The sequence below is a fragment of the Odocoileus virginianus genome, chromosome 17 (assembly GCF_023699985.2).
Source record: "Odocoileus virginianus isolate 20LAN1187 ecotype Illinois chromosome 17, Ovbor_1.2, whole genome shotgun sequence".
NCBI lineage: Eukaryota > Metazoa > Chordata > Mammalia > Artiodactyla > Cervidae > Odocoileus > Odocoileus virginianus.
Window position 1 is genome coordinate 23,491,891 of NC_069690.1, and position 12,114 is coordinate 23,504,004.

General features: G+C 42.2%; 1 protein-coding gene across 3 annotated transcripts in view; it reads right to left on the reverse strand.

Moving 5' to 3' along the window:
- Positions 1–12,114, reverse strand: part of ANKFY1 (ankyrin repeat and FYVE domain containing 1) — a 71,375-nt gene that overhangs the window by 29,638 nt on the left and 29,623 nt on the right. Inside the window, exons 4-7 of one of the 3 annotated variants that reach the window (XM_020882063.2) lie at positions 9,600–9,735; positions 5,119–5,242; positions 3,858–4,007; positions 2,192–2,357 (exon numbers count right to left, since the gene is read on the reverse strand). In XM_020882063.2, coding sequence (XP_020737722.2) covers positions 2,192–2,357; positions 3,858–4,007; positions 5,119–5,242; positions 9,600–9,735 — 576 coding nt within the window. The other 2 variants (XM_020882068.2, XM_070478896.1) reach the window with 2 other exon arrangements.

Consider the following 12,114-nt stretch of genomic DNA (forward strand, 5'->3'; position numbering starts at 1 on the left):
ATGATCATTGACTCTTCTGGTGAGAGATTCTAATGTGTGCCCACAACCAGACCAAAATCTCATGCGTTAAAGAGCTTCACTTATATGATAATCAACTTAAAGTAAGGTTAACAGTCAAATTTTAAGTATATTACTCAATTCAACCATATGGGCAGGTCAACAGTCCGACAGCTCAAGCTGAAGAAGGAAAAGTGAAAAAAGATCCCTACAGAAAATGAAGTTGGTTATGGCATTTCACTCAGGGCAAGGGAAGAGACTACCCCATGGCAGTCACTGGGTTGAGTGTGTTATTGTCTTGCAGTCTCCCAACAACCAGTAAAGCAAAATAATTCTCACTTTACAGGTGAGGAAAAGGAGACTCAGGAATGGTTATGTGATTTGTCCAAGACCACAGAATAAGTGGACAAGCCAGGATTCAGACTGTGGTACCTCAGGCTCCAACACCAGTGCTCTGTCTTCCACACCATGCCACGCTCTGCCAACTGAGCAACAGTCAAGCTTATTATGCCCAAACTGCAATCCCCATGCTTGCAAACAACTAATAAATTCAGAGAGGAAGACTGAATCATCTGAAAATAAACATCAAAAATGCATCACCAATTCTTGGCAATTCTCGTAACCAAGCAATCATCAAAATATTTAATAACTCATCAAAGATGTTTTTTCATCACATATAAGAATTTAAGTCCCTAAGAGGAAATTCTGATACATGATTCTGAGATTGTTTTTTTAGTAACAAGTGTATCTGTTTCCAAAATAAACATCTCAGACACTGAACAGTATGGGAAAGAATAGTTCCCAATGCAGTGGAAACTTTTCCCACTAAACACACACTCAGTGCTAAGCACCCAGTGGCTTTGTGCAGTGCGGAGGGATGCCTGAGAAAAAGGCATCTGCTCTTTTTTTTTTTTTTAGGCATCTGCTCTTGACACTCACATACTCTAAGGATTTCCTTCTCAATGATGAACAAAATTTTCCTCTTCATCAGCCAGCACGTTTAACAGTCTAACACATGACTTAGAGGGAGATTTATATTAAAACTTTTGCCCAAAAAGGGCAAAGCCACAGCTGCAACAGGACCATATTTGAAGTAATTACACCCTACCAGCTAGGAGCAACTTGTGAATGGCAAAAGTGCAGCAGAGGTAATAATAGAATAATAGTGCACAACTGGAAAGTTAAATACACATTATTAAGATGTGGAGAAACCAGTGTGTCCTGTTTTTGATGTCCACATGTAAACAAAATGTGGCCATGGCCAAGTACTTCAGTCAAGTCATCCATCCCTCTACAAAATGAAGGCTCTGGGTCATCTGAAAGCTTCCAGGCCATATTTGAACTCTACCCCTATATGGCTTCTCACTCTGTCAAAAAAAAGGACTACTGCAGGGGCTTCCCTGGCAGTCCAGTGGTTAAGACTCTGTGCTGCCAATTCAAGGGATGTGAGTTCGATCCCTGGTTGGGGAACTAAGATTCCACATGCTGTGTAGCAGGGCCAACAAAAAAAGACTACTGCAAAGTAGAGTCAGGCTGGATCCATTTGGGACTTAAGAATTAAGGCCATGGGAAAAACAAAAGACTAGTACTTTTCCCCCTTTAATTTAATAAGATGAAAATGCTTTGATTGTAATTCTGCCACTTAAATAACTTCCCACTATTAATGACCATGTACTCAAATAGAGTTACAATTTCAAATAACTCTCCTAGAACAAAATGAAATGTTACCACTTTGCCATGCTAGATGAGAAATCCAGTTTGTAAAAGTGAAAATGCTGAATCCCAAAATAGGTTTTAATATTTGTGTTCCTGGAATCTTCCTTCTCTTGCAGTAACCGATACCAGTAAAGTCTTTCTGGCACAATTTCTGAAGAAAGTAATGTACTGGATGAGCAAGTAACACATTGACTGCTTACAAGTAAAAGGTGCTTTTTTTTCTCTAAGTACCATCTCTCTAACTTTCTTCTGGGGGTCCTGATGACACTCTGAAGAACCTAACCAACAAGGCATGAGGCAAAAGCTCTTCAGTCTCTCCTGTGACCCACTGATCACAAATTCTAAGTCTGCTACCTGCCAAGTACAGACTCAAGAAGACTTTGAGAGTCTAGGGAATAGCGTCAGAGCGTCTTTGAAAGTTACTTGGATGAAAGTAAAACTGCCCGCAGAGAAAAATATAAAATACATTTCTTCCTACCTCTTTGAATTCCTTTATGTAACAAGCTCCAGCCGTTCTTGTCCACCATGTCCACGTCAGCTTTGTGATTAACCAGCGTGGTGGCGATACTCTCCAGCCGTCGGGAAAGGGCTAGATCTAATGCAAGGTCTCCGTTATGATCCAACTCATTCAGTTTTCCAGGGAGCTGCAGAGAGAAATTCCTACATCAGCACACAGTCAGTAGAGGAGACAACTGACTCTCAGACCCTGACTTTTCAATATCATCTCATACAATATCAGATTTTAGTCCTATAACTTACTATAGCTTACTCTCCAAATTCAACTGAATTCACAAACTTCTCTCGGGCCTCCTCAGGGTGCATGCTTTTCCAGGAGCCCAGGACTACCAGGGATCACAGAGCAGGTGCAAACACCATGGAAGATGACACAAGAGGGACATGCAGACGATGCTGCGGGAACACAAGTGCCAGGATGGAGGGTCAGACAGCCTGATGAGACCCAGCTCACATCTTCATGAAAGACTGTGGCTTAACTACCTAATTCCTCCTGGCAGTTTAAGGTCTCCCCCTACTCTGGACACCCAGGAGAAAACACACGACACAGCCACCTGTCTAGAGCAGCTCCATTTCCCCTAAGGCAATGCAGTGAGCAGAAGGACCGTTCCCAAATATGTCCATGTCCTAATCCCTAGAACCCATGACTATGTCACCTCACATAATGAAAGGCCCTCTGCAAATGTGATTAAGGTTAACAACCCTGTAATGGGGAGAGGACCCTGGACCTGCAAGGAGGGCCCAATCTATCTACTCACGTGAGTCCTTAATAAAGAAAGAGGGAAGCAGAAGAGTAGATCAGACAGACATGACATGAGAAAGACTGTATCCGACACGTAGGCTTTCAAGAGGGAGGAAAGGGGCCATGGGTGAAGGAATGTGCTGGCCGCTAGAAGCCGAGAATGGCCCTGACTCAGCGCACAGCCAGGAAAAAAATGTGGATGCTGGTCCTATAGTCACCAGAAACTGAATTCTGCCAACACCCATGCAAGCAGGCTTCCCTATAGCCACCAGGAAGGAACACAGCCTGCCAACAAACGGACTTCCAACCTATAAAACCACAAGATAATAAATTTGCATTGTTTTAAGCCACGGGGTTTGTGGTAAATTTTCAAAAAATATTTATTTATTCATTTGGCTGCTCTGTGTCTTAGTTGTGGTACACAGGATCTTCAGTCGCGACACGCAGACACTTAATTTGGCATGTGGGATCTACTTCCCTGAGCAGAGATTGAACCCAGGCCCCCTGCATTGGGAGCACAGAGTCTTAAATCACTTGGCCACCAGGGAAATCCGGCTTGTAGTAATTTCTTTTGTGTGTGTGTGTGTGTGTTTATTTATTTTTGTGGTAATTTCTAACAGTGGCAAAAGAAAAACTAAAACAGGCATTAATTAGTACCTGAAAGTTAAATACTGCTGAAATGACTACCTAAAAATGTGGAAGTGTCTTTGGAAGTGGGTGACGGGCAGAGGCTGGAAGAATGTTATGAAGTATGAGGGGAAAAGCTCAGGTGGCTTCGAACAAACCACTAGTAGAAACATGTACATTAAAGACCATGAATGGCTCAGAGGAAGTGAGGAGCATTACAGAGAAGAAAAGTGAAGTGCAGTTTGGGAAAAAGGCAGAGTACCTGTGAGTCCATTTCAATCAGATAAAGAAAGACCACGTCTTCTCTCTCTACTTTGATAGCTTTATGTAATGGGTACTCGGTCTTGGACTTGATCATTTTGTATAACAACTGAGCACTCATGCTGCTGAAGTCCTCCTTCCGTAAGTCATCCTGCAGATAAAAAAGACAGTGAAAAGCAGAACTGATTCAACATATCAACAATAATGACAATGCACGTTTCTTAGGAAGCACTTGGAAAGTGTCTGGCGCAACTTAAACATTTCCCAGCTCATTGAATTCTCACAAAAACCCTGAGGTAGGTACTCTTATTATCCTCATTCACAGATGATGAAAGTAAAGCAAAAAGAGGCCGATTAACTTGCCCAGGTTCACACAGAGAGTGAACAGCTGAGTGGGGATCTGGAGCCAAGAGCCCACCCCATTCCCCGTCCCTACCCCTCTCCTGAGCGTGGATTCTTCACCACAGCACCGCTCAGCCTCCGGGTAGGATGGTGCAGCACGAGCGACACTGACAGCCCACAGGACACAGCCACAGGAGCCCTCCACGTGAGAACAGACTCCTCCCCCGCCAGCCCCACAAAGACGACAACAGAATTAATCAGAACTTCCACAAACAATTCATCGGTTTCTACTGTTGCAGATCTCTAAACCTCTGCCTATTTTAGCAGAAAGGTTCCTGTTTCAATTCTTCAAAATCCAGTTAAGACACGTTTTCTTATAGTGTTGCTGAATACCAAACAATCTGCAAAAACTAGGTTATAAAACAGCACTAGCCATGATTTTCTTTAAAAATGCAAAACAGACAACCAAGAACTGCAAAACCTCTTCTTTATGATGAAAGCTACCTAAGGGAGCAGATCTAATTTAACAATGCCCTCCAGACACCAAGGAGGCAGAGAAAGCCCAGAGGGGGCACTGCTGAGCACACAGGCCTGCTGGCCCCACAGAAGCACCTGCTTGTGAGGCACGGCCACGGCTCTTGCAGATGGAGGACAAGGCAGGTGTGTGTCCCTTCGTTCCAAGCCTGCTTCTTGGCCTAGGCTATCTTCTGCCCCTCGACTCCGACATCAGAACTAGGAGGCCTTTAGAGCCAAAAAGAATCTCACAGATCATCTAACACAACTACTTAGCCTTCAATTTTGTTATAAGAGGAAACAAGGGGCCAGAGAGGTAACTTTCTGTGGAACCAGGTCCCACACCCTCGTCTCCTGACTTCCAGCAAAGGTGCTTTTTTCCCCACACGCCTCAGCCTCACACTTACCCAGTGACTTGCAATAATTTCTGCACAGTAGTTCATCAATGTGCTGGCATTCAGCTCCTCTGCAGTCTGATAGAAGCGAATACAGTTCCTGACGTTCACCAGAGACATCACACCCTTCTCACATCTACAAGAGAGTATCAGTGATCAACAGGATTGTTAGGATCAATATATTCATAAATGAACAAACCAAAGCAACAATCTGTGTACTGGCTGGCTATGTCCAATAACACTAAAGTGTAAGGTTTAAGCAATACAGCTATGAGTAAACTGCAGCTGAGTTACTCTAAGTACCAGAATTTCATTATTGTATTGCTCATTCTGGTCAGAATCCAAATAATCTTTAAATAAACATGTTAAGCATAACACCCCAACTGCCTTCAAAGTAACCACATGAAACTCACTGATCATACACACAGGTGATTGTAATGTCAAACATGAAATGCATCAAATTCAGTCCTTCAATATTTAATTGTATGGGACACACTTGCTCTTCCCACTAGCACAACTCTATCATGCCACAAGTGTGGCTTAGAAATAGCTTCAAATATAAGGCTCCATGCCTCAAAAAGAATACCTCCTTAAAAGTCTTACCATATGGTGATCTATATGGTATGTGAATCAAAACTCAATAAAGCTGACTTTAGAAAGCCCACTTTAAAAATCTATCATGTATAGAAATGACTGAGTTAAGAGACAAACTACAGAACACCAAGATAGAGAAGAATTGGCTACAACGGTGTCCCACAGTGCCTGGTAACAGCAACAATAACAATATTCTGAGAATCATTAACAAGAGAGCCCCAACTAGGTCAGGGAAGACAGGGCTGCACACAGGTCTCTGGTAGCACAAAGCAGGCACACATCCTAGACTACAAGATGCGGAACAGGGAAGCCCCAAGTTTCTACTAGGATTTCCAGAAACCTTGGTGAGCCTCCACAGCACCAGGCCTGGGAGGAAGGAGGCGGTGACACAGTCCTCCCACCTCCCTTGCCTGCACATCTCCCTACAAGTCAAGTTCATGTCCAAGGACATCCAAGAGGCCTCACATGGTCTCAGGGAATACCCCGACATCCCACTGCTGCTTCTGTCCCACAGTGCCCACAAAAACCAAGTTCTCATCACGAGGGAAGGTAGTGACAGACACAAAGTGAATCATCAGGTCAGTAAGAAAGACCAACGCTGAAGGGCCCAACTACACGGGCTCCCTGTGCCCTCCTCTCCTCCTCGGTGAAAAAAGGATAATGCTCTCTTTCAGAGGTCCAAAGGATCTGTGAGTGTTTTTCAAGATAAAGGAAAACCATGTACAATTTGCAGTCTGAGGTACATAGTAGGTATGCTTGCTTACTAGTTGAGGTCTTCCTCAAGGAATTTGCATAATTTAATAACTAATACAAAAGAGATTCAGTCCTACTGTAAATAAGAATAACTGGCTAACCGATAACTCCCAACTTTAACAGGTGAGGTGTGAATACCAAGAGGACAGGGGGAGACGGGGGAAGAAAGGAGGAAAGTCATGAGATAGACCTGAGAAGGAAGAGGAACAAATTTTCTAAACCTCACAAATGAGACTTCAGCCAGGAGCAAGAATAATCTTGCAGCCATTTCTTCACCTAGCAGTAAATGAACACACTCATTTAATTCCAAGACCTGTGCTTATGGGCTCTGTTTTTAAGCAACATAGCTTGGTGTAAAGAAGCACCTCCCCCAGGGCACTTTTAAATCAAATTGGCACCATATCTAAGTAAGTCACTACAATAATGAGTAAGGATGCTCTACTTCTGAGCCTTTGCTGTCTACACACTAGTCTCCCCAAACTCTAGCATGCTGGCTGCAATGTCTGGTGAAGTCATTCTGACCCTGGCTACGAAATCAGAGCATTCCAGGAGAAATGTCCTCTTTTCGGATATGTGAAACTTTTACCGCCTTTACACTGACAAATATCCTAATGTCCTAAAACACGGTGTGATCTCAGGGAGTACCAACTCATCTGCAGAGCACTTCATAAAGCATTTTTATAGACAAATGCTGAGTGTGAAAATGCCATTCTCTTCCTCACTACCACCAAGAGACACTGCACCAAGACACTCGATGCTTCATGAGGACAGATGTTTTGTTTCAACTAGCAGTCACTTCATTTTCACTAAACTCTGGGATCCCCAGAGTGCCATTCACAATGTGGATAGCCTATAAATAGTCACTGGCATGACTTAAACAACTGAAGAACATGTAATCATATTTAAAAATTCAGATTTTCAGTTCACATCTTCTCTTTGAAAAGCAGCAAGGCACACTGACTTTTCTCTAAAGGGATGTTTGTTGCTGTTAATACATGTTTTTCATTTTAGAGTATAAAAAAATACAGATGCACAAAACAGTACACCTAATTTTTAAAGTCAAGAGTATGCTTAAGCGTCCCACAAATTCCTGTCCAGTTTTATGTCATCTGTGCCTCTGAATATAAGGCAGAAAAATTACTGAAGAGATAAACAAAAAAAGGTTAATGGTGGTTAAATCACAGATGATTTACTTTTGTTATTTGTATAATTCTATACTTCCTAAATACCACATACTGAACATGTAGTTAATAATCAGGAAAAAAAATTATTTAAACTGTCAGTTGTTAGCATACACTATTAATTATCTTTTTTTAAGTGTATTTTCCTGATAATGCTGACACCCAAAACTTCCTTTTCCCTTTTCATCAACCTGGTGACCGCATTCCCAAACCAAGATCCCTACATGATAAACATCAGCAACACCTGCTTCACATTTAACTGCACACATCCATGTGTCAGAGCCCTTTCACTTACTATTTCAAATGTGTAATTCCTTCTGCAAACAGCAGTGGGCACTCTGTGATCGTTCAAAAGCCGACATTTGACTCCACGGCTGGGTCTCTTTCATCCCAGCCCTTAACAAAGCCTTGACAGATAAACTTAATACCCACATGCAATAATAAAACACTGAGCATCTGGTAATGTTGATAGTTATGAAGCCTAATCAGTTAATAAACAATAAACACTTTAATTAAAGAATCCATTACACAGATTACAGCTATCTAAACTACTTTAACTACAGGGCACTTAAAGCAATTCAATTTATAAGCAAGAAAATCAATCTGAGAAAGCTCAGGAAATGTGTGTGTGGGGGAGGGGTAGATATCAATCACATTCAGTCTAATTAAAATCACGCTCTGATTTCACTCTGAGATGATTCAAAAACTCACCCAAAGAAAGATCTTTACTGTAAAGCTATCCTGGCTAACCTAATACTATATGTGCCTACAAATCCTAGACCTGGTTTGGTTTTTAGGTTATTGAATTTAGGTATTAATATGGCCTCACGCCCACATCAATCACAGATAATCAGGAGTAAGCTGTGTACTGACTCATGTGGGGCACAGTGGGCCATCTCAGGGGAAATAGCCAGCCTCAATGCAAACAGAACAAGCGGCTCTAGGTAGCCATGTCTCTCTTGACTCTGATGCTGTGGCTATTTAGTTGCTATGTCATGTCCGACTCTATGCAACCCCATGGACTGTAGCCCTCCAGGCTCCTCTGCTCATGGATTTCCCAGGCAAGAGTACTGGAGTGGCTTGTCATTTCCTTCTCCAGGGGATCTTCCAGACCCCAGGATCAAACCTGAGTCTCCTGCTTGGCAGGCGGATTCTTTACCACTGAACCACGAGGGAAGCCCTCTTGACGCTGAGGGCAACACAGCAGATGGAATGCTCTCTCTCCACCCACCCAGGAGAAACGCCATTCCTTCACACACAGAGATCACAAAAGATCACTAAGTGATGTAAAAGCACTCCTTCTAACAAGCTGACTTGCAAGGGCTAAATCACCAACAAAAAATAAGAGTATTTTGTCTGCTATCACCTGGTAAACAGTGTGTTCTCACTGTGTTCTGTAGTTTATAAAGACCAAGTTGGGAGAGCAACAGAGAAAGTGCAATATAAAAAACATAGCAGGCTATCTCCTTGGAACCTAAAAAGCCATAACAAATGAAGAGAGTGAGATCTCAGAAACACTATGAAATTTATTGAGACAGACTCTCATGTACTAATTTAGTCCTTAATGTGTTTGTAACAAGAGAATGTGACCTTCTTCCAAGGTCAGAAGAACTTCTTCCAAGCAGACAGAAAGTAGAAGTGAAAGGAAATGAAATAGGAGGGAAAGTTGAGGGGTTGGACACTGGATTATATTATTTCACACTCGGTTCATCAGTTCACACATCTATGTAGTTACAGGTGACAAATCAGTGAAAGACGAGAGAAGACCCAAAAGCTTCGGTAAAATTTAGCTTACAAGACAACACAAAGCAAGGGAGACAAAATTTTCTCTCCACTATTGCCTTTAAAAGAACACCTTGCAAAAGTTATTTACATTAGCAGAAGCAGCTGTTTTCCCAGAGCTTGGCATAATTAAAGCTCAGCCACCACCATCTGAGGTGCTTGACTGTATCTGCTGTGACTTGCCTCTCCCTAAGGAGCTGTAGCTGAAACCGATTAGCTAGTTTCATCAGCTCAGTCAGGAACACATCGTCTTCTCTGAACTCCAACTCATCCGTATAGATCCAGCGAAGCATTGTCATTGTCACCTCAGGGTTAGCATCTGGTTAAAGAAAGCAAGCATAAAAACTTTGAAGACAAAGCACAGATGACATAGTCAAGCCCTCCCAAGGACCCCTAAAAGCTAAAGCTACAAAGAAAATTGTGGTAGACCCAGCTCAAAGAAATATCACACAGCCATTAAAAAGGGTAATTAAGCATTCTGGGTACCAGCTGACTCCAGGAAAGTGTTAACTAGTTTTGCAACGGGCAGTACATGGGGGAGATGAACCTATTAAAGTCAAGGGATTTCCCTGGTGGTCCAGTGGTTATGAATCTGCCTTGCAATGCAGGGGTTGCAGGTTCGATCCCTGGTTGGGGAACTAAGATCCCGCATGCCACTGAGTAACTAAGCCTGAGTGCCACGACTACTGGGCCTTTCATGCCACAACTAGAGAGTCCAAGTGCTGCAACTAAAACCTGACACAGACAAATAAATGAATATTAAAAAACTAATAATAAAGATGTAAGTTAAATAAGCTGGAGGAAAATATTTTAAATATATGACAAAAAGTTTACATTCTTTTTTTGGGCATCTGTACCATGTCTGTACAGGCAAACCTTTCACTTCACTGCACTTTGCAGGTATTGTGTTTTTTCTCCACAAATTGAAGGGTTATAGCAACCCCGTGTTACAAAATGATGGTTAGAAATTTTTAGCCATTAAGTACTTTTAAATTAAGGTATGTACATTGTTTTCTCTAGACATAATGCTAATAGACACTTAATAGGCTACAATATAGTGTAAACATAACATTCATATGTACTGGGAAAACAAAAAATTCACATGACACACTATTAGGAGTTTTGCTCTTTGTGGCTGTGAACTGGAATTGAACCCACAATCTCTCCGAGGTCTGTCTGTATACCACGACTCGGTTCATTCGCCCTTATCTTGGGAAGATAACTTATTCCTAACAGTGAGGGCATCACAAAACCACCACCGTTGAACATCTTCTCCGTGGTGGTTTCTTTACTTTTATTGTAAAATTTGGCTTGGTTTCCTTTAATAACCCTACCCAAATTGTCCAAACCAACAAACCTGTATGATGAATAAACCCAAATATGAATAGATTTTAAAAACAGTTTCTAAAAAATTGATATCAACAGAGATGCCCTGGAACCCTCAAAATTTCAAATAAAGATTTGAATAAAAATCTTCAAATAAGATTCAAGTGATCACCAAACTTTCCCACTCCTCCCTTGATTCATCCCTTAATCTCCAAACAATAAACTGAGAAGTGATCCACTCTGAGTCTCATATTAAGCAGTGGGCAGAGAACAATGACTCAGAAGGAGGTTAGGTGCTTCTGTATCAGTCAGTTCAGTCGCTCAGTCATGTCTGACTCTGTGACCCCATGTGTGACCCATGGACTGCAGCACGCCAGGCCTCGCTGTCCATCACCAACTCCCAGAGCTTACTCAAATTCACGTCCATTGAGTCAGTGATGCCATCCAACCATTTCACCCTCTGTCGTTCCCTTCTTCTCCTGCCTTCAATCTTCCCCAGCATCAGGGTCTTTTCCAATTAGTCAGTTCTTCCCATCAGGTGGCCAAAGTATTGGAGCTTCAGCTTCAGCATCAGTCCTTCCAATGAATATTCAGGACCGATTTCCTTGAGGATGGACTGGTTGGATCTCCTTGCAGTCCAAGGAACTCTCAAGTCTTCTCCAACACCACAGTTCAAAAGAATCAGTTCTTCAGTGCTCAGCTTTCTTTATAGTCCAACTCTCATATTGACACATGACTACTGGAAAAAGCATAGCCTTGACTAGACGAACCTTTGTTGGCAAAGTAATGTCTCTGCTTTTTAATATGCTGTCTAGGTTGATCATAGCTTTCCTTCCAAGGAGCAAGTGTCTTTTAATTTCATGGCTGCAGTCACCATCTGCAGTGATGTTGGAGCCCAAGAAAATAAAGTCTGTCACTGTTTTCATTGTTTCCCCATCTATTTGCCATGAAGTGATAGGACCAGATGCCATGATCTTAGTTTTCTGAATGTTGAGATTTAAGCCAACTTTTTCACTCTCCTCTTTCACTTTCATCAAGAGGCTCTTTAGTTCTTCGCTTTCTGCCATAAGGGTGGTGTCATCTGCGTATCTGATGTAATTGATATTCCTCCCAGCAATCTTGATTCCAGCTTGTGCTTCACCCAGCCCAGCATTTCATATGATGTATTCTGCATATAAGTTAAACAAGCAGGGTGACAATTTGCAGCCTTGACGTACTCCTTTCCCAATTTGGAACCAGTCTGTTGTTCCATGTCCAGTTCTAACTGTTGCTTCTTGATCTGCATACAGATTTCTCAGGAGACAGGTCAGATGGTCTGGTATTCCCATCTCTTGAAGAATTTTCCACAGTTTGTTGCGAGCCACACAGTCAA